At 47.6% G+C, this 26,035-nt stretch overlaps 2 protein-coding genes across 2 annotated transcripts; one reads left to right on the top strand and one right to left on the bottom strand.

The window, feature by feature from the left end:
* The first annotated feature begins 13,162 nt into the window (after nt 1-13,162).
* LOC142067565 (uncharacterized) lies at nt 13,163-25,987 on the top strand. Its single transcript, XM_075116329.1, has 3 exons — nt 13,163-13,430; nt 22,057-22,186; nt 23,489-25,987. Exon 3 carries the CDS (start codon nt 23,500-23,502, stop codon nt 24,919-24,921), a length of 1,422 nt encoding a protein of 473 aa, XP_074972430.1. The 5' UTR covers nt 13,163-13,430; nt 22,057-22,186; nt 23,489-23,499; the 3' UTR covers nt 24,922-25,987.
* LOC142055296 (uncharacterized) lies at nt 14,721-19,561 on the bottom strand. The gene is made up of 4 exons (XM_075089116.1): nt 19,537-19,561; nt 17,030-17,245; nt 16,537-16,631; nt 14,721-15,980 (listed from the first exon to the last, which is right to left on the bottom strand). The coding sequence occupies exons 1-4, from the start codon at nt 19,559-19,561 to the stop codon at nt 15,510-15,512; spliced, it is 807 nt and encodes a 268-aa protein (XP_074945217.1). The 3' UTR covers nt 14,721-15,509.
* Nucleotides 25,988-26,035: the final 48 nt, after the last annotated feature.

Raw genomic sequence — 26,035 nt, 5'->3', positions numbered from 1 at the left:
GCTTTGGTAAGTCCATGCTGGCTGTTTCCAATCAATTATTATTCATGTGCTGGGATTTGCTTCGAACCTCCTCAGGGATGGAGGTTAGCTGGTTGATCTGTCTGTCCCTGGATCATCCTTCCTGCCCTTCTTGAAGATAAGTGTGACACTTGTCTTTCTCCGGTCACCAGGAACCTCCCCGAACTCCAAGACATTTGATGGTGATGGAGTGGCCTTATAAAGATATTGGCCACCTCCCTCCTCACCCTGGAAAGCTGAACTTCCTTTTCTTCTCTTTTATGCATTTGCTGCCTCCAATTTTTTGTTTTCCTATTTAAAATACTTTTATATTTTTTCCAATTTTTCCCTCCTGCATCTACATGATTTCCCATATTCGCTAATTTCCCATATTCTCTTTTTTATTGTTGTTGTTGTTCTTTTCCATTTTTGTTGTCTTTTCCTAAGGTGTTAGATGACACCCAGCCATTCAAGGAAGAAATCCTACAAAGAAGTCAGATTTAAAGCTTTCATACAGGATTTTTTCTCATACTGGGCACTACACTCAAATAGTTGTTCTTATTCTTAAATACGACCCCTCTTCCTCTCCAAAGAGCTATAACAAGAAAAGATGCTTAAACAAACAGGCATCCACCTGAGCACCACTAACCTGGGCTTATCTCCCCACATCATACTTCTTTTTTAATGAAAACCTGCTGGATGCCTCAAAAGATATTGTCTAAACAAGCACAGAACAGCCCCTTAGAGAAATGATCTCTCCAGTTTTATACATACAAATTTATTACTGCATCATATTTCTAAGAAGAGTTTTTCTTACGCTTTTCCCTTCTGCAAAGCACTCTTCCCACAGATTATTTTTAAACTTTCATTACAAAAATGAAAAAATCTATAAAACTTAAGTAATAAAATGAAATTATCCTGATTTAGTAGTGTTAAGGGGCATATTCAAACTATTTGGAATCTGATCTTGAAAGTCTAGCCATAGTGTGAACGCTTAAGGAGATCACATAAAGACAGATGAAGTAAAAAATGGGGAGGAGGTGTGCATTTAAAAGGTTTGAGAAACACCATGCCAGGGAGACATCAGCTCAGCTCTCTGGGGATTCTTACACTGCTCCCGCTCTGAATGGATGACAGGGTTTTATTTAAGACTGCTCTCGGGGTGTTTTGGGGATCCACATGCACCCACAGTATTCTTGTAGCATCATCCCCCACGCTTACTAATGCACTGCAACCTCTGAGGATACTTTTGAGCTGCTTCTGCTCCCTCACACAAATGGGAGAAATCAGAGACCTAAAAGGAGCTGTCAGGCTGGCCTGGTGGTAGGTAAGGTGCTTAGATGGAAAGTCAGCATGAAATCTTTTCTCACCTTTACACCAGTTCACCTCTTCATTGTGTCACGATGCAGACAGTTTCAGGCCTAGCCAGGAAAAAGAACTGGGGATATCACGTATCTGCACTTTTTAAACATTATTGGCCATTTCCCCTAATTTATTACATTAAATAGCTGATGGAGGAAAAGGATTTACCTGCATACACATAAAGAATATTTCTGCTCCTAACGTTTTCAGACCTCTGAAGATTTGGCTTTCTTCCCTCTCTCCCTTTCCCCATCCTTTATCTGAATCTGCCTTCTTTCTGCATTGGCTTTGGTGTCAAGACTCTCTCTTTTATCTTTCATTACAACGGTGTTGTTTTCCCTCACCCGCTGGTTGTTTCTTTTAACTTCCCTACTGCAGAGAATAAAGTAGCTTTCATTTGGAAGGAACTCCAGCACTGAGACATCCAGGAGCTCCTAATCCTTAGGGTCTACAACCCAGGTTTTTAGATTTTTATCCTGCTTCATCTAAAGATTTGCACCATCCAGAAAAGTGCTGCTCTTGTATGGGAATGCAACTCATTCAAAGGTCATGCTCCACCACTGAGAGTCCATAGGTAAGTTAGAGACTGCATGAGTGTATATCTACTACCTTGTACTAAAGCATAAATATGAAAGGGAAGAGTTGAGGTATATTATGTTTGGGAAGTGCTGCCTTGGGTGTGAATTAGACTTTAATACTGTTTCTACTGGGGTTTTAGGGATAAACTCAAGTTTTCTTGTTGACACAAAAAACTGACCACTTTGTGGGAGCATGGGGCACCCACAACCCCTCCTCTCATGGTGCCTCTAGGAGAGGAATGGGCCCTGGCAGTGAGCAACAGAGGAGCCTCTTTGCAATGCAGCGATGGTTGGATGTGCAGGAGGTACTGCTGCAGATGGGGATGTTGTGGCCTTTTCTCCTTACCATGGGCTTGGAAAAGAAGGTTAATGACACTGAACTGCATTGCTCCTGTGAAGATACCACAATACTCTTCTGCCATGTTTCCCTACTACTGTCTCTTGGCCTGCTTTTCCTCACCACTATGGCACCCGAGCTGTTGTGGTAGCCTTTGCTCAAGAAGACCTCACATCCAGTTCCTCAGACTCCCTCGCTTCTGCACGTGTTTCCAAACTATCTATATCCTCTCCACTCTTGGTTTCTGTGAGCAGTGACTTCTTGAGGGCTCCCAAGGTCCACATGTGCTCTGCAGTGCTTTACTGTACTCCAGAGTCTCCCCAGCTGTCACTGGCTGCTGCAAAACAGCTCCTCCTCGCACAGCTTTCCACCTGGCCTGAGTGTCCTCTTACTGTGAAGCTTCACAGCTGGATGAATACAGGCACTGCAGTGAGAGGCAAGGGAGCATGAGGGCTGTTGGTGCCCTAACACAGGTAGTAATTGCTCTACAACAGCCCACCCTTCCCTGGTCTTCAGCAACAAACACAGACACACATGCATACACCTCCTCCAGAAGGCATGTGCAGCACTGTGGGCATGTGTATGCCTCCATGCTGATTCCTTCCCCATGGCCGGTGTTTCATTTTGCTCATCTCTTGCATGGCTTTTCTTCATGTTGGACAATGTGGCAAGAAATGTTGGACTCAGGACCTTTTGTAGAAGACACCTCTTGGGAAAGCACGTGGCTCTGCGGTGTCATGATAGGGCACAAGGCAAGAAAGCATGGCAGGCTCAGGATTGCTCCTGCTTTTCAGGGTAGGTTCCTCTTCTATCCAGTAGTATGTGTGTGCGTTGATCCCTCCTTCTCTTGCCCTATTCCCCCACAGGCCAGACACCCTCTCCTCCAAAAAAGACTCACTCTTTTTTGCTGTACTGCAGGCGAACCAATATCACTTTGTGTACGAAGGGGCAGTAGGGTGGGTCCTGCCACCAATCCCATGAAGTCATAGGGCAAAGGCGCCTGTATACCCGGAGGGATCTAGTTTGCCATATTGCTGTAGCAGAGCACAGAGGATAGTCAGGAAGCTGATGGGAGATGGCTGCAAATCAGGACATTAATTAAGATGTGCAGCAGTAAAGGACATTGTTTTTCCACTGCTTTCTTTTGGTGGAGTAACTGCCAGCCACCAGAAATCTGTATGTATCTCTTATTCGGTGCAACACAAAGGCAGGGTAGGTGTAAGTGTGTTTTGAGCGTCATAAGATATTGCTATGCAACAGTGCTTTGCATGGCACTGCACGAGCTAACTGGGTACAGAGCTGCTGTTAGCACTGGAAGAGCACCTGGGGATGGGCTTATCACGTTGGGTGCAAATGCAGATTTAGGATGCTTGAATCATAAAGTTGAGCTCCAGAGTTGTTTGGGATCTCTGTGCAGATGAAGCAGTTGTGAACTAAATTGCAGAGAGTTACAAAGCACCTTGGCCAGGATCTCAGAAGAGCTGAATGTGTGTGTGCTTCTCTTTAAGACCAGGATTAATATGATGCGGACTCTGATTTGGATTCGAGGAATGAATTTCAATAATCTGTTCTTGCACAGCCAGTATGGCTATTTGAGGCAGCAGTGAAATTGATTTTGGTTTAAAAGGTCTGTAAAGGAAGATATGAGTAAATACGGAGAAAAATAATCTAAAATTGATTAGAAAGGAGCCATTACCTGGCAGGCAGTAAACCACTGAAGATAGGCCATTGAATAACCATGAAAAGAAAATGAGAATACTTGCTATGTACAAGTAAGAATCAGAACATTGTACTCCTGCAATGATATTTTTTGCTTCAGTCCCTGTGTCACTCTTTTATGATTTTTAAGATTATAAACCACTGTGAAAGACTAGAGATTCACCCTATAACCTGGAAAAAAATCTGGATCACGATTGGTAACAATCAGAAGAATTTATACCAAAGTTCACCCTAGAAAGGCAACAGTGGGGATGCATTCTGGGAGTGGAATGCAAGCAGGACTTGTGTGTGAAATTATGACAGAGATACCAAACTGAAGGAAAACCGATGGATTTCATACTTGATGCTGGCATGGAAAAGGAAAATCTGACTGTATACTTGCAATATCTGGAACATGAAACTGTGACAGTGGTTTTAATTACGTAGATGGGACTTACTGAATATATCAGTTTGGAAACTGTAGAGAGATTCCCAATGAGTGGCTGTATCACAGAGATCAAGTTACTGAACAAATTTGGGTACATTTTTACAACCGTACAGTGGACTTTGAACCTTTAGTGATGTATTCTGAGCATTTCTACTTCTAGTTCTCTGTGAAGCCCAAATCTGATGCTGTATATAAGGTGTATCTAAAAATGATTCATTCCACTTTGTCCCTGGGAATTTATAGAGGTTGTATCACCAAATACACCTGTGAACTCCTTTGACTTATGGATTAGTTCCAAGACAGTGAAATAATGAATGTCTATATATGACCTATATATGAGACTTAATTAAATAGTTTAAGAGTAAGAGCCTAACTGCTAGTTTAACCATTAACTTGATAGAAGTTCAGATTTCAAATGTCATGTGCAATCTTAAATCTCATTCACAGAATTCTTGACGGGAAGTGTTTTTAGGATAGTCCTCATACCAGTCAGGACACTACCTTTAATCTTACACCCAGCTGTAATAAAATCTACATTTCAAGTAATTACCATAATGTCAACTATTGCATAGGTAAGTAATATAACAGACCTTTAATGCCACGCAGACTGACTGGGTTTTTTTTGAGATAAAGGTTTGGGAAAAGCAATGCTTGAGATACTGCCTCTGTACCCCAAAGGGTGGGTACAGCTCAGTGTTACTTTGAACCCTGGCTGGTTAGACGGTGACCTAAGAGGCAGGAACCACAAACGATACAAAAGTCAAGGTTTTTTACAGGCCTCTTAAATAGACCTTCCTGTAACACTGCGGTGTCATTCCTTAGGTGTTTTAAGTGGTCCACGTGAGAGTACGTGAGGTATATAAACCTGTGACTTCAGTCTTGAGAAAAGTGTGTTCTCCATCAGCACAAGTCAAGGACTGAACTCCTCTCAAACACTGTTGACCTCCATAGCATCGTTGCTGGTGTTTTCTAGAAATATGCCATAGGTGCGTGCCACGTATCTTACTGACTGTAATAATCAAACAATGATTATCTGCATGTGCAATTATAAACCCATGTTCATAGCTGCTGTTTGTCTCAAAAAAAAGTAATCTGGTTTATAGCTCAATCCAGCCTCTGCACCTCCCCTCTCCTGTATGTTCCCATATTGGTCTTCTTCAGTCTATGGCATTACAGTAAGTCTCTGAGGGGACCAGCTTTTCCCTGTATAAGGAAACGTGCTTCAGGGCGATCTGGCTGAAAGAAAGGATGGCATTACAAACAGCTGGTGGTGTGGGATGGAGAAGCAGTGCTTCTGACCTTTGGGGTTCATTTTTCTTGTGAGACCTTAGGTTTTTCTCTCAGACCTCTGTGTCTGGAATCCTGTGATTTTACACAAGAACCTGAGCCTGTAGAAAAGGGAAAATTATGGGGTTTATCCAATGTATATGCATACAGAGGGGCTGAGGAGGGACTTTTGAAGGGCCTTAATTTCCTGCAAGTGCTGAGGTCAAAGAGACTAGAAGGGCTGTAAAGAAGGTGACATTGCCTTTTTCAGAGGAGCAGTGAGAGCAGGTCTAAGCAAGTTAGTCACAGATATATATACTTGCCCTGGTCTTACACTCTTAGTTATATATTTACTTTATTATAGCTCCTGGAAACAAAGAGCCAATATCAGGCTTGAAAACATGACTTATAGGAGATAAAGGAACACAGAAATACAATGCACATAAATATGAGAAAAGGGAATTGCTTGCTCTCAGAAATGTGGAGTAGATTTGCAGAGGCACAGTAAAAGATGAGAGATTATAAAAAGGCATTAGAGCTGTCACTGTAAAGGAGTCAGGGAATTACACAGCAAGCTCACATTACCAATTCAAACTGGGATTTGCTGTAAAGAACGGCCTGGTCTTTAGAGGTAACAGAATAGCAGTGCAAAGTGCATTGAAATCTGATATTCTTTGGAGAATTCAGCAGGCTCATACGGGTATAGAAAAATGTAAATGGTAAGCATAAGCTATGTACATATAGCAGCTTCATAACAACTCAGAGATAAAGAAAATTGTAAAAATAAGCTATTTCTTCAAATTATTGACCTAGAAAAGAATAGAACTCGTGTTGATAGATCAGAACACATTACGGCCATGGTTTGAAGTAAGTGTAGATATATTTATACTTTGCCTTTCTGGCAGAGACTACATGGCAGTGTTGGATCATTATTTGCATTTCCCCGTGGTTGTGCTATAGGGAGTCTAACATTAGAGCATCTCATGACGCCTGTCATATTTGCATTTGCCAGGCAGAGAACCATAGGAGGGGGCTGAATAATGAGCCGTGGTTCAACGGACATGATTTTCAACCATTTTCAAGGGCTGACAGGGAGATTCCACTGTGTAACACCTAGTACCAGATATCCTGTATTGAAAGGTCTACTGAAAAATGGAATTAAGATACTTGAGATTTCTTTAAAAAGCTACTGGATCTAAAAGAGATTCTGCTGCTGTTGAACTTGAGAGACTGCCTTTAAATCACAATCAGTCTCCCTTTCTTCTAAGAGATGTTGAGAACCAGACTTACTAGTACAGGACTCATCTGGGTGCTTATAAATACAGATGAAGATATGCAAAAGTCATACTATTTCATGGAGAATGAAAATACTAAAGCGCAAGGATACTGAAGCACAAGGATACTAAAACACAGCCTGCATACAAAAACAAGACTTTATGGACTCACAATGCTCTGCCTGCCCAGGAGATTTTTTCTTTTGCCATCAGAGCACAAACGCCTGAAGGACAGGCTTTTGGGAGACAAGAATAATAGGGAGATGAAGCCTGGGGAAGTAGCATCTGAAAAGGCTCTACTGAGATCAGGCAGAGATCAGTACAAGCTCCTTGAAAGACATTCTGCATGCTGTTAGAGCAGCTAATGACATTTTATTTTTTATTTTATAAGAACCATAGCAGGAAAGAAAAAGGAAGAGGGAGGTGTAACACTTGCTATTGTTAAAAGGATCAGCGAGGACTGGCCTGAGAGGATCAGATTTGAGAGAAACTAGGGAAGAGAGCCCCATTCTGATACCTATACTTGCCTACACTATTCTACACTAGTATTAACTTTCCCTACCGTAAGCCTTACTTAAGGTCTCCCTGAAATGGCATTTTGAACCTGTATGGTTGGATGCTCTTCGTCTGGGGTTTTGGTTTTTTTTTGGTTATAGTTTTTTAAGCTGTGGTTTAAGGGTTTGAAGAGCAGCTAAAAACTTCACAAGTTTTTGCAAGCCTTTATTTTTCCACCTATGTTAATGTCACTAACATGTGTCTAGCCACAGTGATGCACTCTTTGGCTGGCACAAGTGCTGTCTTGCCGGAGCTCCTGCCCTACCAGGTGGAGGACAACAGCTCCCAAGTGTCTGTCCCAGCGAATGCATGACTGGCTATAAACCCCGTTTCTCCATCTGGAGTTTCACCATGCTTGTGAGCTCATGTGCGCTCGTGAGCAAATGCCCCAGACCTTTGGGAGCCACCAGTTTAGGATCTCTCGGTACCCTCTGCTGCTCCTACTGACTGTTGTAGGGAAAGCCCATGCCACATTGGTGTCCCCTGTCAGAAGAGGGTGGTGGTTGCCTAGCAAACCCTTCAGCCACCACCCCCAAGCCCAACCACACTTCACCTCCATGGCCGTCACCCATTTCATCCCCTCTGGCTCCTCTTTGCTTCCCTAGCCGTTCCCACCTCCAGGGCTCTCACCTTTCTTCCCGCACAGCTCGAAGGCCTGACCCAGCTCTTCTGAGAAGATGGGGCGCTGCTGGGGGGTGCTGAAGCAAGCCGACATGGTGTGTAGACAAGCTCTGGAAGGAGCAAGTAGGAGTTGAGTTGGGTTGTGTACAGCACAAGTGTGTCATTTTGGTAAAATAAAAGGACCAATGTTTTGGATTCTGTGGCAACGCATCACCGTATGAAAGTCTTAGTAAACAGTCTGCTTACTGTAATGCTGGGAATACATTTAAATTTAGCCTGATTTTGCTGTCTCATCTTTGGCTGTGACTGAATGGTGACTTTGTTTATAGCACCTGTTTTCATGTGCCAGTAAAGCAACTCACGCAGAAGTGATGTTCAGGTGAGAAAGGGTGAGTCTTTCTGGATGGGGGTGGGGGCACAAGGAATTTGGTGGGGGTTCTCATTGTCAGAAAATTGAATGCCAAGTGTGTACTGAACCTGGTGAGACTTCAACAGCATCTCTGATCTTATTTCACTTTGGAGAACCTCTGCAGAGAAAAGAAACTATGTCCCTTTGTACCAGACCGTATTTCAGGGAAATGCACTCAAAGGGTACCTCTGTTTGATAGTGCTGAGAGATGAGCTCCATGGACACTGTGTTGTACTGGAGCAATACGGGGATAAATGGGGTTTTCGCCATGTTAGATGTGGCACTCCAGCAGAGTGTTCAACTCCCCCCTCCACCTTGTGGCTTTTCTTCCTTAGCTTTGGAGTGGTTATGTTGCAGTGCTGATGTTACCTGTTGCACCTCCATTTGGGGCCTTAGGAACTCTGCCCTGCCTGCTTGTCAGTTGTTTGTAAGCTTTTTTAGGACAGCCACACCTCACAGATGTGAATAGCCCAAAAGAAAGAATTTTTATCCCCTCTTCCCTGCTGCCCTCTTCCACTACACGTTCTTCTACAACGTTTTTAGGAGACTTACAGCATGTAACTGTGCATGTCATATTCCTCCTACAGCTTGCTGGCCGCTGCTAGAAGCAACTTGCTTGACTGATGGACCTTTATGTTTGAGACCTGGACTTGCACCTTTCCATGCTTATCTTAAAATTAAAGACGACAAAAATAATTTTGCAGGTTACAGTTATACATGAATATAAATCACGTCTTTGGGTTTACTGCTTTCATGTCAACAGGTTGCCTTTCAGCACCTTTTTCTCCCACTTGCATGACTTCAGAGCCATGCATGTAGGTGTTCATTAGGAGAAACTGCTGCCTAGTTGGCTGCAGACACCTGTTCCATCAGGATCCATGGTCACCAAGCGGCAGAATATGAATGCCTCACAGACAAGTCAGAAATTTACTTTTCTATTACTTGTGAATGTAATGAGACTCCTCAGATACACAAATGGAATTTAGGAAAACCAAGCTTGTTTATTTTAAGGTTATGAAAAAATAAACCTGACTTTCTCCCAGTCCTCAAAGCATTGCTCTGGGAGCAGAGTAAGGTCTTTGGGAGACTTTTTACTGTGTATTTCAGAATGTTTTAATGATTTGTTTTTGTTGAACATTACCTGCAAAGGAACCAGTTTCTTGTTGCTTCTTCCACTTATCTCTTTGTTTTCTGAAAATCTCTTAAGTAACACACCTGTCATTACAAAGTCAGGTCTTGTTTGCTTCAAAAGCCTGTGCCTAATGGAAAAACAAGTAATTAAGATTTCCAGCCAACTTTAGCCACAAAACTGTTCATTTTAGAGGGAGCTGGAATAATTGACTGAGCTTTAGTCTGCTTTGAAAAATGTAAACAGTACTGGCAAAAAAAAAAATTAAATTGGACTCACTGAATTGGGAATTGTTGATTCTGGTTTCATATTTGAGTTATTTAAGGTATATAGTGGGCTGGGCTTTTTCACCTCTTAATTAACAAAGAATATTTTTTTAAGAACTTGAGTCCTTAGGTGAAGGAATATGCTCTTAAGATGCGTGGGACTGCCAAAGATCATAACCATCAAGGAAACTAGAAAATAGTGACCCTATTACTGATGAGATTAAAAAGAAAAATAAAATGACCGTGAGGACTTGTATGGCGAGACTGTGAAATACAATCTGAGGAGACTGATCCATACTTTTTTGGACAGTCACAATGAAGCAAAGTAAGGCTTGTTAACCTTTTTCATCAGTTCCAGTTTCCTTTACATTTAAATTGGAATGTGTAATGTTTCCTTTTTTTTTCATTATTATATAGTGTAATACAGTCTCTGTTGCTACTAACCTTCAGGCAGACAGAAAATCAGTGAAGGCTGATGTGTGACATGCTTTTATCTGGAATTAATAGCCCTTGCCCTCAGTTTCAGAGAAAATACCGTAAGACTTGATTTGTGATAAAGGTAGCGGGAATAAGAGGTAATGCAGCTCAGAAAAGCCATTTTCTGTTGTCTGATGGTGAACTCTACTTTTTTGGGGCACAGAAGTCTCATGGTGCAGAGGAATGAGTTAGAGAAAGCAGAGGTAATTAAACCCCTACAAGCGCTTAATGTTCCATAAATGGCACGTGGAGAAAGCATGACAGTAGCTGCTCTTGAATCCCCAGTGAAGAAAATCTCTGCCTGCTGCAACCAGCTGTTACCTGTGCAGGGGGTGGAACAGCAGAAGATTAAGATGTCACGAAACCTGCTTTGCTGGGCTGCACTCCAGTGGGACCTGTGGTTATGTGCCCCCGGTGGGACTGCTGTTGGAAACTGTGTTGAAGATATGTAGAGGCATCCTCTGCCCGAATGGGTGGTGAAATTTCTTTGTTATGGAGTGAGTCTGGTGGGTCTTAACATTCATTTGTAGACAGCAGCATCTGTGGGGAAAGAGGTGGGGTTTCGTGGGGCCAGTGAGTGGGATGACTTGTTGCATTTTCACAATTTCTGCTTTCATGTATGCCTGTAGTGTCGTTCGTGTCATCTGGATGTCTGTGGAAGGGACCTGCTATGCTGGGCTGCTGAAGTTACAGCTGCCAAAAAAATGGTGCAACTGATTTAGTATGAAACCAGGTTTACAGGGCATGCTGAGGCAACAGGTGAACAGTAAGAGGTAGGACCAGCAGGTCTTTATTTTAAGTTTAAAAATGGAGGCTTTCTGAGTGGTGTTTAAACTATTCAAGGACATTTAGCTAATGCCCTGGCAATACTTTTAAAAATTCAGGTGACAGTTCTACCAAAGAAGCAAACCAGTCAGGTACAGGATACTCACTGAGGTATGCTCTCCGGAGGCAGAAAACATGCCTTCACATGCCAGTGGAAGGCAAAAAAGTAGACAGGGTGGAAGATTGCAGCAGAAGCCATAAGCGATAACTGGGCTTGGGCTCATAAATCACATGGCAAACTCTGATAACACCAATGCTCTTACTGTGGAATACTGATTAGCACAAATTAATAAGTGACAATTTAGCTCTTTCATAATTTGCTTTAGATACAAACTGTTGTTGGAACAGATATTTCCCATGTCCCTTTGAGTTTATCAGAGCTGCATGTGGCCTCTACAGTAAGAGACAGAGGAGATCTCGCTCTGCCCGCCCATCAGAAATGCTTCCCCTTCCCTCCATTACCCCTCACTGATTGGACCTATGCTCTGGTAGCTGGACTTTTTGCATAACTGATTTGATTTTCTCTACAAGTGGTATTAATTTTACTTGCTTATCCTACAAGGGAGAGTGTCTTCTTAAAAGAAAGTCAGAGGGAGCTGGGGCAGGGCTCACGAGAAAGAATGTGCAATCTGTGCAAAGTCCATCCCTTTGCAAAAAGGAGGCCGCAAAGTCTAGGTTTGCTCAGGCTCCATGTCCGTCTAATACCTTTGGAGTCAGCAACCGCATTGCTTAGGCCAGACCTTGTATTTAGGGATCACTCCTCTCTCTCTGCCTTTGGAAAAGTTGGTATCCATGCGTAGGAATGGAAGACAGTTGGGCCCTTGTTGTTAAGATGGAGACAAGAATCCTTTTAGTGTTGCTGAGGGCAACTAGAAGTAAGAAAATGGCCCAGTATTTACCAAGTTCCTGAATCATAAGGTTCATTTTCTTGAAATCACCAATGGGGCATGTCTTTGTTGTTCTCTGCTTGTGTGATTAATGCTTTTCTACCTCAGCAAGACTAGGAGATTTCTCCAGGAGTCAGTGAACCATCCGCAGGCCATTCAGAAGATAGTTGCCCCTGAAAAATGATAAACATTTTCTTCTGCTGTATGCGTGGAGGGCTCAGTAAACATGTTCCCACCATTCTTCTTGAAAGCCCATAGAAATATTTCAGCCACTGCTAGAAAAAAACATTGCCATGTACCTCAGCCCCTTCCTTACTACTGTATGTCATTCAAAGGGACCAGACACTCCTGCATTCCCCTGGGGAAAAAACACCTGCTAAACGCCTGTGCATCAGTAGCAGTTGCAGGATGTACAGTAGCAGGTAAATTTTGCCCGGGGTGGATCCTTTCCCGTGGCCTAAGCTGTACGCATATATGCCCTGGGATGTATTATGCTGTACCCAAACAGCAAAAGATGCTGTGGTGACCAGCATCTCGTGAAAGCTTTTAGGCGCAGTAGCAGAGGAAAGTCTCCACTGGTCTGAAGAGTGAATGTCTCCAAGGAAGAAAATACCATCCTGTGACCAAGAGATTTTGACAGAAATCAGCGCTAGGCTTTAGCTTTAGCATTGGTGCTTCCCTACCTGCCCGGGCCTGCAGGCACGGTAAAACTCACGGGAAACAAGGACAAGGATCACGGTAAAACACCGCCAGTTCTGTGAAACAAGGACAAGGAGCACTGAAAAGTCGGGGCCACGGTTTCCCGGGGCTTGTGTCTTCTTGTTGACTCCGGTACGTCTGGACAGGTACGAGACGCGACCCGAGCTCTCGCAGCACGGGGGCTGACAGCGGTCTCGCCTCTGGAGAGCCCCTTGTGTCTCACGGGATGCAAACCGGCGCCGCGGCCGCTCTTTCACCCGCGCCTCCCTCCGCCGCCCTCGCCAGGCCCCCCCGGCAGGACCCACGGGCACCGCGGCTGACCTGGCCGGGCCCCGGAGGCGGGTCTCCGCTCCCCGACCCGCCACCCCCTCGCACCGTGGCGAGAGGAAGCCTCCCTCCGGGGGCCGCGCCCGGCGCGGACAAGGGTTAACACCAGCGAGCGGAGCGGAGCCGAGCGGAGCGGAGCCGAGCGCACCGCGCCGCCCCTCGCACGGCGGCCCCGCAGCGCCGCCGCCCGGCCCCGCCGCCGCCGCCCCCCGCCTCCCGCCACCGGCCCCAGCCCCGGCCTCGGCCTCGGCGCCGCCGCCGCGCACATGGCCCCGGTAAGTCCGCCGGGAGAAGCGGCCAACATAAAGCGGGGCGGGGGCGGAGGGGGCCGGGCGGGGCGAGCGGAGTGCCCCGAGGTAACGGGCCGGGAGCGCGGGGGCTCTCCTCAGGCGGCCGCCGCGGTGGGAGGCGCCGTGACATTGTCGAGGCGGGCCGGGGGAGCCGGGTCACCCCGCGGGGCTCGGTCGGGGCCGGCCGTCGGGCAGGGCAGGGCAGGTGGCGGGGGACCGCGCCCGAGCGGAGCGGCGCGGCGCGGAGCCGGCGGGCACGGCCGGTGAGGGGCGGACGGTCGCTGTGGGGCTGAGAGACCGTCTGCGGCCTCCAGCCCCCCTCAGCCCCGCCGGCCCGGGGCGGCCCCGGAACCGCGGCGTGGGGCCGTCGCATCGCGCTATGTGGGGGGGGCCTGGCCGGAGCCATCCGATGAGGAAATCTCTGGCGTTCGGCTCGCTGGCAACCCCACGCGTGTAGCACAACACCACGCGTGTAGCACAACCCCACGCGTGGGCAGCCGGCCAGGACCCGCGGCGGGGATAGCGGCAAGCGAGGCTGCTGCGGTTGCTGCCCCCGATGCTGGGGGTCCCCAGGCAGCTGGGGGGGTTGCGAAGCCCAGGTGCCTCGGGTGGGGATCTGGCAGCTTTGGGCTCTTTCTAGGGAGGAGCAGAGGAGCTGGTGTGCCCGGGTGAGGCCAGGGCAGCCTGCGTTCCGCTAGGGATCCCACCCAGTAAGGACCATGCGTCGGGCAGACCTCCATGAAAACAAGCAAGCACTCTTGTTCAAGGGCTCGCATGTCTCCTGTGCGTGACCTGCCTTTAGCTTCGGGAAAGATTACGCTTTCCAGGACAGATGGAGATCCTGTAATTTTGAGCTCTTCTAAGGACTTTCTTCAATGGATGGAGGCAGAGCCTGTATTTCACTCAGCTGTGTTTGTGTCACGCAGCATGAAGGGAACAGACACCCCTGATCCTCTCCCCAGGGATGTGCTTGGTGCGGTGCATCCTTGAGGAGAGCTGCCCTTGGCCCCTTTCTCCTCATAGCCCTTGGTGGAATAGGTTACAGGAGGGCCTGAGGGAGGAAAGGTGAATAGCGGATTCTCACTTTAAGGGTGGTCTCCTGAAAGCTGAAACCAACCACTGGAATTTAGAGTAGGCTTGAGGTAGCTCTAAATTAATTCTGAGTGGAGATTCAGAAAACCGGAGGTGGTTCCAGAAGAGTTACCACGCTGCTTTTAGCACAAAGTGCTGGCTCCAGGTGGCTTCGCACAGTTTTACTTACAGGGATGTCCAGTGTTTATAAAAGGAACAGCACTTCAGCCAAAGTTCCCATAAATCAGACTCTCATTTTCTGAGAAAGGCAAGAGGAGTCTCTTAATATGAATACTTATCCTGTGAGTTCCAAAGCATCTACTTCAGAAGTAGTTGACAACCATCTGCAAACACCAATACAAGGAGAATACTAGACCGGCAGCTGTCTTGCAGGGTCAGGCCTTGCTGTGTTTAGAGAGTACCCCTTGTGTATATATGTACATATACTCACACACCTACTTCTAGAGAAGATCCTCCCATAATGCTTCTGAGCAGAAATACCTACATTTGATGAGGAAAGGCCAGCATTCTCCAATGATGCTCACTGAATGACACAGCAAACCCTATCTCTGCCCAGGACAGAGAGCTAGTTGTGGTGGCGCAACCCCAAGCAGGAAAAATGGGTTATTTATCCATCTTTCCTTGTTCAAGAATAGGTATCTCCCAAACTGAACAATAGCGAGTGAATAGTTTTTGTGAGAGAGGACAGTATCTCTTCAATACAACACAATTTCTAAGAGGATAACATCTTTCTCTCTGAATCCTGAGCAATACCATTTCACATGCCGAGTTCTCCCATGCACTTGGAAAAGATGGCTTTTCCCCTCATTTCCCACACCATTGGCCTGGAGAAGCACTGACGACCCTGACGATGCCTCAGGCCTGGGAAGGAGGACTCCTCTTGTTTCCGTCTTCCCATACATCCCCGTTGAGACAGCATATCTGACTCAACACCATGTAGAAGAGCCACAATGGCTTATCTTCCTTTGCTGCTCACTTCTCTCTTCTGTGCCCTGTATCAGTGCCAGCTGCCCGCTGAGAGACACTTGCATTGTTTAGGGACACCAGCACCTTCAGGGCGGCAGCCTGCAACTCTTCCTCCCCCACTGCCTTCCCCGTGGTCAACAACCACTGAAGTGTCTGCAGTGCACTCTGCACCTGGGTGTCTTGTAGCCTCAGGAGGAGGTCCTGGATGTCACTGGCAGGCAGCTGTCCTTGCTGCTGGCCACTGGCTGTCACCTCTGTGGCATGTGGGTCAGAAGGGAATAGTTGCATGATCCTCCACTTAGGTAAGGAGGTGGGGATCACAGCTACTTCTGCATCAGGGTTGGAGTGGGCTGGCTGGGCAGTTGTGGGAGATGTGGGAAAAAGGCCGGACAACATGGCATCACTGCTCTTGGTCATGTCGTTGAAGGCTTGTGTGCTGCCCAGCTCGGTTTTGGTCTCTCCTGGGCATGCAGTCCTCTGTGGATGAGAAAAACAGACCTCTCTAGAGGTAGTGGACTTCAGAAGTAGGCACCTAGCCACCCCCCTGTTCTGTGGGGTTAGCACTCACTGCACAGTCCCATCTTTCCCACTCCCTGCAAAGATAAGCCCAAGAAAAGACAGAAACCTTCTTTCCTTGTCAAGTCTCCCCATAAGTCTCTTCTTGCGACTCCCAGCAGCCTGTTTCTTTACTTGCCTTCTTTTCTAGCCTGCATGAATCACCCTTTCTCCTGCAGTAACCTAGATTGTCTCAACTTGGTTGGGAATGAGAGCTGGAGTTAAGAGCTGAGGTTGTCCTCAAAGGTTCATTTTCTTCAAGAAAACTGAAGATACTGCAAACATTCTGCAGAGTCTCCTTTTTAGGCAAGTGGCTGCAGATGCCTTCTGTGTAAGCTAGTCACCTTGGTGTGAGTGCCCCTGGAAGGTAGGCTGCCAAAAGCTCTCTCCTATCCTCCCTGTATTTAGCCTCCTTTTTTCCCACTTCTTCAATGCCCAGGGCACACCATGGTCTTCAGAAAACTGCTAAATAACTCACCTTAATGAAGTACTTTTTTCTAGCACAGCGATAAAAAGAAAAGGTGCAGAAGTCAGGGAAGGAAGGATTTCCTGGCAGTTCAGAGCATATGGGCCCTAGAAAGAGGCAAATAAAGACACAGACTCAGTGATAAACTCCAGTGCTGGGGTCCCACCAGCCCTCGGCAATAACCTCACTGTCGAATGACACCCCTCCATGAAAACCCCCATGCCATTTGGGTGCCTCCCTGAACCTCGGTGAGAAACTCCACTGCTTCTTGGTCATCTCTGCGACCCAAGGTGTGAGAGGAACCTGGTCCTAGGGACACATGTAGGTGCAATCAAGTGTGAGAGAGGATGCTCACGAGCAGATGTCTTCTCTCCACAGGATTGCTACCTACCCCTCTTCCCCCCCAGCTCCTGAGTCTCTATCCCCTCCCAGTGATCAGGTCCAGTGCTGGCTGTGCAGGACCCCCATCCATCTGCCTGGCCTTGGGAGTCATGGTCAGCTTTACCCTCAGGGATGACTCCGTGATTTTCGTACTCATCCAGTCCCCGGACCAGGGGGTTCTGGCAGCCGTACAGCGCACGAAGGAGGCAGGCAGTGCTGGCACGGTGGGCAGTCCGGAGGGACCTGAAGAACTCGCGGTATTCCCAGTCAGACAGTGGTGTTCCCGGCTGCTGTGCCTTCCTGCCCTGAGGGCCAGCTGTGCAGCCCAAACCCAAGAGCACTGTGAAAAATAAAATGCAGGGAGTCAGAGGGAGAAGGAAATGCTAACCATGGCACACTCAGAAGAGCTGGAGGGCTGAACCCAGATCTCTGTTGCCTTCTCTGTGTGCAGGATCCAGCACATGGGCAATGCAGTAGAAGGCTCAAGATGTGGGGTCTAGACCTGGGGGAAACCTGCTCCACCCATGTTGAAAGGGGTGTATTATTTTGGGGGACAGTATGTGGCTGAGGGACCTTCACCAAAGCCCTGGAGATTCAAATCTTGAACTGGGAGAAATGTCTTGGAAGTCATGGCTGAACCTGGGAATGTAGCTCTGCTGTCAGGGCTGGAGCAAGGAGACGGTTTCCTTTCAAGATTTTAGCTTCTGAAAATTCTCTTCCTCTGAGTAAGTGAGTCCAGACCCCTTGAGTTAATGGATTATATGCCCCAGTGGACGTGTGTGTGCCCTTACCATGGTCCAAGCATTCACTGAACCCTTATGCAAAACTTAAAAGCTGGTTCTTCCCCGTAAAGACCATTATGAAAACTTGTGAAATCAAACCTTTGGAGGTTAGATGTGCCCAAATAAAAGCTTCATGTGTAATCTTAATTTCATCTCCTCTTGCATATGCTTTTTATACATTCTTTAAGTTTACACCAACCTACTCTTCTTTCCTAAAGACTTGGCAGCTCCTTCAGTGTAGAGACTGGACCTGATCTGGCAGGGAATCCATTTCCCAGGTTAGGGACTTGCTGTATTCAGGACATCTGCCTCATTTCCCAAACCTGGGAAGGTGTATGGAAGAATGAGTCAGGAAGATGCTGGAAAGGCAAGGGTAGTTGTGTGGATACTCTTCCAAGAAGTAGGTTTTAGTCCTGGCTACACTACAGAGGCTATGTGATGCTAGGCAAGTACCAGGTTTCTTAGCGTGTTATTAATGGCATTTTCCTTACCTTGTGGGTTGCTGTTTATAGGACAGCTGAGCTCTCTTGCAGTTTTGGAGTCTGCATGTGGTGTATTTTGAATGGCAAGTAAGTGCTACATTAGCATATGTACTCTTGAGAAGCTAAGGCTGAGATATCTCAAACTAAGATTCTAAAAGTAGTGGATGTTTTTGACTTTAATCCCTCTCTGCCCTCATTTTGCCATTTGCGAAATCGCTATAAACCGATCAATAGCTGTGAAGCTCTAAAACACAGAGTATGTAAAAAGTTCATGAGGAAGCGTGTCATTCTGTCTATAGCAGAGTTCAAATGGGATCAGTAAATAAATCAGAGGGTCAAACACTGAACAATAAGGGTAACATAACGTACTGAATAGCTGCTCGTTAGAAAGGCAGTGTCCATCCAGGGACTAAAGAAGCTAAAACCCATGTGAAAACAGTGAAGCCAGGTAATTAAAGAGCTGGGTTAATATGTCCATACACAGGGGGAACAAATCTGAGGTTGCAAAGTGACTGATTCAGGCATGCTCCAAGTTTGGCTTTGTAACCTCTGTAATAGTCTCTTAATCTGTCTTTTTTTTTTTCTTTTGGTAAAAACAAACCTAAAAACTTCCTCATGGCCTATATATCATTAACGTCTATGCCATCTTATTAATACCTGTGTGTCTGTAGATGCAGCAAGACCAAACAAGAGCATGTAACTTTCCTCCCAAGAGGACAGCAGGGGTTATCGAGCACTTGGTGAGGTAGTAGGAGGAGAGCACCACACTTTACCAGGTGACTGTGTAGGGGTTTGCAAAAAGCAGGGGGACAAGGAAACTGGGGCGTACAGGACACCTCCATGGTCTCCTGCTAGAACGTGGCCAGATCAGCCTGGCCTTTCTATCCATTTCTTCCAGCTATACCCCTTTCTGTTTGTCTTTAACCAAGGTCCTCTCTCAGACCTCTCCTGCCTCCCCTGTTGCTTCACCTGGCCAGCTCTTCCCTTCTGGCCTCATGGGTCAAGTCTAGATCTCTGCCTTTGCACTTGTGTCTGGTTTACGCACCCAGCTGTCCCCGTCATTGTATCTCCAGTCTCCATCTCTGCTGCAGCCTCTGTCCACTGCATCTAGCTCCAAGTCCTCCTCCCCGGCTCCTAGGTCATGCTCTGGCCCTCCTTGATGAATAAAATTCCAGCTCCAATGCATGAAGACAAGCAAAATTTTAAGCACCCAAGATCTTTGCACCTGAGGAGTTTGAGGGTGCTCCCATCTCTTCCTCTTGCCTCCAAATTGCCAAAGCTAAGGATTGATGGGGAGGGGTAAAGAGCAGCTGAGCCGGCCGCCCTTCCTCACAACCTGGCTTGAAGGAGAGGGGTTTCCTACTCACCAGACAAAACCAGATGAGCCCACATGGCCGACATCACACTGTGAGCGCTGCCTGCAGCAGCCTGGGGCACCCTGTGCTGCTGGAGGTATCACCTCTGCTGCTTTGTCCTCCTCCTGCCCAGCCAGGTTCACCCAGGAGAGCTGGGGGTGGTGGCACGGCTGGTGGTGTCACAGACGCTTCTGTTCCCACTGTTCTTCCCTCTGCTGCCCCCGTGCTTCTTCCTGCTCACGCCTCCCTCGGCCTCCCTTCTTGTCCGCCACCAGGCCTGTGTGCTGCCCAGCACTGGGTCTGTGTCGGGAAGGCAGTGGTGGCCACCTGTGTGAGGCTGAGTTTGGACATGGGCCACCTCTTGCGGCAGCGCGGTTTGCTGTGCTCCTCGCTGTGCCACTGGGTCCAAACGCAAGAGGAAGCCCCCAGGATGTTTGGTTTCCCCGGGTTGGCATCCACTGCAGCTTTCTGTTCTCCGTGCTTCTTCTGCCTCCCCAAGGCTTGTGGTCGCAGTGGTGGCTCGCCCACCCCCACCAGCCACATCCTTCATGGGGCAGCCCCTTTGGGGCCTCTGTCTGTCCGTCGTCATGGGAGCTCAGTGCGGCCCATTGCCTCCCCATGTTGCAGGGCACCTCCGTCGTTCCTCATTTGGCCTTGTAAGGACTGTGTTACCACATCAGCTGCTGCTGATGGGGACTTGGCTTTGTCCCCATCAGGGGAACATACGGCTGCTCTGGAGACTGGTACCTTGTTTCTGCCTGGTGCTTGGTGACACTTCAGGTTTCCTGTCTTGTTTAGGGGCAGATCTTTACTACCCATTGCACAGTGTGCTTTTCTGCCACGTCCCCCAACCTGCCTGGCTCTGCACAACATCACCTGTCCCTGCATCCATTTTCTGCCTTCTGTAGGTGCTTGCCCAGCATTTTAGGGTGTGTGTTGACCATGTTCTTGCAGCTCCTCTCAAATGGCAGCAGAAAGGGACTGAACCAGAAGGATGTTTCTCTCCTAGAATCAGAAGGACGGTTCAGTAGGGTCAGGCTTACCTGCAGAGCAGTGCTGCCTCGTAGGTGGATGGGGGACGTTCAGGGATGGAGACCATGGCTTCCTTGCTGCTTACCTGGGATCCAGTGCCTGCTGCCAGGAGGAGTGGAAACACCCTCTCCCCAAGGGGTGATACCCACCAAATCCACTGTGGAGGAGGCAGTGCGGAGCAGGAAGGACGTGACTGCTGGCTGAGGCAGAGCCATCAGAATGTCATCTCCCCGTTTTATCAGAGGCTTTCTTTTATCGTGGTGGCATTATGCAGGTGGGGAAATCTTCCTTCCCTCTGTCCTCTGGCAACCAATGTCTATTGCAATACCCTCTCCTAGCACACCACTGAGCAGCCAGTTCAGTTTCATCCTCATTTTGAAAGGAAAAGATGCTGGTTTACATTTCTTTTTCTTATGAGCACCCAGTCATGAGTAATTTTACACTTGCTCCTAGTGGCATGGTGGGAATCCATGTGACCAAAATGGTGCAATGCCATTACAGAGCTGGCATTCGCATGTGCAGTTTTTAAGCATTTTTCTTCTGCAACTTTTACATTTCTAGGACGTCACAGAGCCCTCAAAATCTTAAAACGTCTCTGTACAAATGCCACTGCACAAATATAGTGCTAAAGCAAATGGGTGACCTAATCTTCTATCCCACAAATCCCACACCCACGCAGCATACTTCTGCTCTGAAAAGAGATCCTTGAGAAGTGGGATTGCATGTTGGCTGTCTAAACTGGCCAGACTAAATCATCTCGGTGTTCACGCATAAACAGATGTGTGTGACTGCTTTTTTTCTGCTCACTGCCAGCCCTGTAAACTCTGTCTGGAACGAGGCAGCCAAATTGCCATTTTACTGGAGCACAGGACAGGGAATTCTGCCTTTGGACTGCTCCTGTCGATAATGTGTAAGCAGACCAAAATCTCTTCTCTTGCCCGCCCAGACCTGTGTGTGCCTGGCTGAGCCACTGAGAGAAACCAAGCAAAATAATCCTTCAGTAAAGGCAAGAAATGGGACTCCAGACAGATGTGGAAAGCAGCCCCATTGTGAAGGTGGCATTTTTCCTCTGCCTGCAGAACAGAACTGCATTAGCTACATTATGTTCTCATTTAGTTTACTAGGAAGAAAGGTGATGGAGGGAAAATGGTTTGAGGAATAGGTATGTTCTTATACAAAACCCATTAGAAGGCATTTTTGGTCTGGAAGTACAGCAGGAACATCCAGACACTCGTGAGAAGGCAGCAAGCTGGCAGGCAACTCTCCGCAGCATGTGTAGTTGACCCTGTCTTCGCTCCATGAGCTGACCCTGGTTGTTGGACCCAAATGGTGGTGTCACAGTGTGCGTGGCAAACAGGCGGTAACCCTGACTCATGTTTCTGGGTGTCATTTTCCTCTGGTTGCTTTTGTCTCCTAAACTTCTGTTCTCCTGTAATCTCACTCTACAGCACCACTACTATGAGAGGTATTTATTACATCTGTTTTCTTTCCTCTGATCAGGATCTGCAATCCCTGACTTGGCTTTAACCTCCTGGATGGAGTGTAGAGAAACAGCTTTGTGGAGTGAAGAGAAACAGCTTTGTGGCCGTAAGCCGCTAAACACCAAGACAGTAGAGAGATTGTTCACAAGGTGAGAAATTGAATACAGCATGTCTGGGAAGGGAAGAAAAGAGCTGAATGCTGAAAATTTGGTGTGTACTGTGCTACACACTCTGCATTCATCCTGCCTCTTCTGCTCCCATACTGTATAGAGTCTGCTTTCAGGAAGATTCATAGGTAGGATACAAGAAAGACGAAACACACTCCTGGGGAATCTAATACCCTTTCAAAAAAAAGCCTATCCAAAATGAAATAAAATCCTTTGTATTTTTCAGCAAGGACTATACCCTGAATGTTAGAAGGCATAACTAACCAAAATGTGGCTTTTTCTTCCTTTCACGCTGACAGTATTTTTAATGTTTTATTGGTCATTTTGCTGCCTTGGGGTGCATGCCTTGGACCAGTGCTGTATCTTTATTTGTACTACACATGTTTCTCAGCCCTGAGTGTTGTAAACAAAACTTTCGAAATTAGTATAACCAGTGTGGTGGTATCTTCCAAAATCAGCAGATCACCTGAAATAAAACCTGAGGGGTTTAACCTACTGCATTCATCTCATATTCGGACCTCCCACACATAAGAGGATGATGTTAACTCAATAAAGCAGTACCATCCAGCTAATCAGCTTACCTCACGTGCCAGGATCCATTTCCGAGGTGTGTTCTCCATATGACTATAAAATCCAGGAGCCTCTAAATGTTTCAGTCTAAATGTTAATTTCCGTGCTTGATTAATAAAACAGTTTATCGTTCTACTCACTTGCCTATCTGTTCTGTAGACAAAATCTAGACACAATTTGCTGCAGAATATGTAGGGCTTTCTTTTTAAGGAACAGGGCTATGACTGGAAAGAAGAAAGAAAATAGTCTACTTGGCAGGGTGGATATTCCTGTGGTGTTGGCTGCTTCCCTCCATGATGAAGCATGGGGATGCTGGGAGAAGAGCAGTGATTCATAGGCAATGGGAGGAGAAGCACCTATGGTGGGGGTTGTTGAGGAGAGCAGTGATGATGTTCCTCTAACCTTGCTAGACATGGGAACTTTGAGGACAAGCAAGTGACAGGTTTTGTCCTTTAGAGATGTAACTTTATGACAGGGGACCCTCTTTGCAATATGCCACAGTGGCCATCCATCCTTGGGTCACGCTCCCTTCCTGTGCTCCTCGGTCTCTGTGCTGTCACCCTGCCCAGAGGAGATACTGAGGGACTGGCTCCTGCACTGTTAGCTAATGGTGGCTGACGTGCAGCAGGTCTCTGTGGTTGCCCTGTTTGGACTTCTCCCTCAGAGAAGCGGGGTGGGGGTTATTCATTGCTAGTTCCTCTGTTCACTCCTCAGGTGACAGGACCATGGGCGACACACAGAAGGACAAGCTTCATCAGGGAAGTCCTGTGAGAGCTGAACTGCATCTGTTCCCCTCCAGAAAGCTCACGGGAGATACACTCCAGGATGCCGATCAAAGACAGGACCTCAAGCAGGAGCTAGAGACAGAAAATGAGGTGGAGATGTCTTTTGGAAAGAGACGGGGAAGGGTAACTCCTTGTGGGGTGGAAGTCTGGGAGTGCGAGGACAGTGGCGGAGCCCACATCAGCAAGGTTTTCCTTGCTGGGGACAAGCCAGAGCCACCCATGTGTGGGAACGGTGCCATTTGGATTCAGCAGGTGGGAGAGAAAGCCTACGAGTGTCCTGAGTGTGGGAAGAGCTTCAGCCGGAGCTCATACCTGAGCCAGCACCAGAGGATCCACCTGGCAGAGAAACCCTTCAGCTGCTCCGAATGTGGGAAGAGTTTCACCCGCAACTCGGACCTGATCAAACACCAGCGGATCCACACTGGTGAGAAGCCCTACCAGTGCAACGAGTGCGAGAAGACCTTCAGCCAGAGGTCCAATGTGATCAGGCACCAGCGGACCCACACGGGAGAGAGACACTACCAGTGCAATGAATGCGGGAAAAGCTTCAGCCAGAACTCGCATCTCATCGTCCACCAGCGGAGCCACAAGGGTGAGAAACCCTTTAATTGCCCCCGCTGTGAGAAGAGCTTCAGTGACCGCTCCTCTCTGATCATACACCGGAGGGTCCACACTGGAGAGAAGCCCCACAAGTGCCAGGATTGCGGGAAGTGTTTCCGGGACAGCTCGGCCATCATTCGACACCAGAGGATCCACACGGGAGAGAAACCATATGAGTGCACCGAGTGCGGGAAAACCTTTCGGCAGAGCTCCTCCCTGGTGACCCACATGCGAACACACACGGGTGAGAAGCCCTACAAGTGCCCCGTGTGTGGGAAGGGCTTTAGCCAGAGCTCGGCACTCACCACTCATCGCCGGATCCACGGGGGGAAGGCCTTGCCCATGTACCACGGCAGCCTCCTGTCTAACCCCTACCAGTGTGCCGAGTGCGGCCGGAGGTGCAGCGACCACTCCACTCTGGCCAAGCACCAGACCACGCATGCCGAGGAACGGCCCTACATCTGCGTGGAGTGTGGGGACAGCTTCCGTCGGAGCTCGGCTCTCAACGTGCATCTGAGGATCCACCGCGGGGAGAGACCCTACAAGTGCGAGGAGTGCGGAAGAACATTCAGGCACAGCTCAGCCCTCGGTGCCCACCTGAGGATCCACGCAGGAGCCAAGCCCTACGAGTGCGTCGAGTGTGGGAAAAGCTTCCGGAAAAGCTCAACGCTTAAAGTGCATTTGAAAATCCACGTGGCCAAGAAACCTTATAAATGCACGGTGGGTAGGAGAATGCTCACTTCCCGCTCACTTCTGCCATAGGGCTGGCGCTGGGGGCACCTGAAAAAGGTGGGTGATGAGACGCACTGTGGGAAGAGGCTGACTGGACACGCGGTGACTCTGCTGTCAGGGCTGGGTGCTTAACCCCAGTGGCCCAAAAACCATTAGGAGGTCCGGAAGCAGGGAGTTAGTCCTAGGAGCCAAGTGCTGGTGGTTGAGGAAGAGTGCTGAGAGCCTGAAGAATGAGCGCCAGCTTCTAGGTAAATCGGGGACTGTGAATACACGGTAGAATAACAACTGGGAGAATCGGGCTTGTAAAATAACTTTTCAACTGAAGTGAAGGTCTAAATAAAAAAATTCCATGTTGGTTCTGACTCAAAACTTTGGCTTGTTAGACACTGTAGCAATCTTAGGAACTCTCTTTTTTGTTACCTTCCCTTATTTTTCACAAATGTAGCAAGTTTACCCAGTGTTTGACAAGGCGCTTCCAAATCTTTTGAGTCTAAGACTTTGCAGCAGAACTTCAATCTATTTGTCTTTTCTTCCTCTTTTCCCAGTCTTACATGGGACAACGAATGCCTACCTCTGCACGCAAAGCCTGAGCGATGCGATAGCCGAGTTAACACAGACTGTCACGGCTGTTCACAGGGAACATGGATGCACAAGCATTTCCAGCTGGAACGCCGCCTGTTACTAGGTTGTGACAGTTTCTCCCCAGTTTGTCCTTGCTGGTTTGATACACCTTCCAGGTTTGATACACCTTCTGACTTGGGACATCAACAAAACATGGGCAAAAATGTGGCCTTACCTCGTATAACCAAAAAAATATTCCCCCCTCCGTGTTGTCCTTGTCCGAATCAGCACACGATGGGTTCCTACTGGTAGGTCAGGGACCGTTGGTGACTTTGTAGTCCTTTTTATGATAGAGTACTCTTCTTTGGCTCACCGTTGTTGGTAAAGTATTAAAGTTCGGTGTTAACAGTTAGGAATTACTGTATTTGCATTTATTACTATGCCGATGACTGTACATTACCTAAACCTCCTCCAAATTGCTCTCTTTTATTACTAGCTACGTGCTTCCATCCTAAATAAAACCTTTTTTTCCTCCGTGTAATCCAGCTTCCTGCCCTTGCGTGTGACAGGAGCGAGTTTCTCC

The sequence above is a fragment of the Phalacrocorax aristotelis genome, chromosome 1 (genome assembly GCF_949628215.1).
Source record: "Phalacrocorax aristotelis chromosome 1, bGulAri2.1, whole genome shotgun sequence".
Taxonomy (NCBI): Eukaryota; Metazoa; Chordata; class Aves; order Suliformes; family Phalacrocoracidae; genus Phalacrocorax; species Phalacrocorax aristotelis.
The sequence above is the reverse complement of the archived record's forward strand: the minus strand, read 5'-3'. Positions and strand labels throughout refer to the sequence as shown.

Coding starts and splice junctions, on each gene's coding strand:
- LOC142055296 (XM_075089116.1), bottom strand. CDS start 19,561: ATGTGGGCTCATCTGGTTTTGTCTG. Junction 17,246..19,536: donor GGCTCATCTGGTTTTGTCTG/GTGAGTAGGAAA, acceptor TATTTTTCACAG/TGCTCTTGGGTTTGGGCTGC. Junction 16,632..17,029: donor TCACGGAGTCATCCCTGAGG/GTAAAGCTGACC, acceptor GCCTCTTTCTAG/GGCCCATATGCTCTGAACTG.
- LOC142067565 (XM_075116329.1), top strand. CDS start 23,500: ATGGGCGACACACAGAAGGACAAGCTTCATCAGGGAAGTCCTGTGAGA.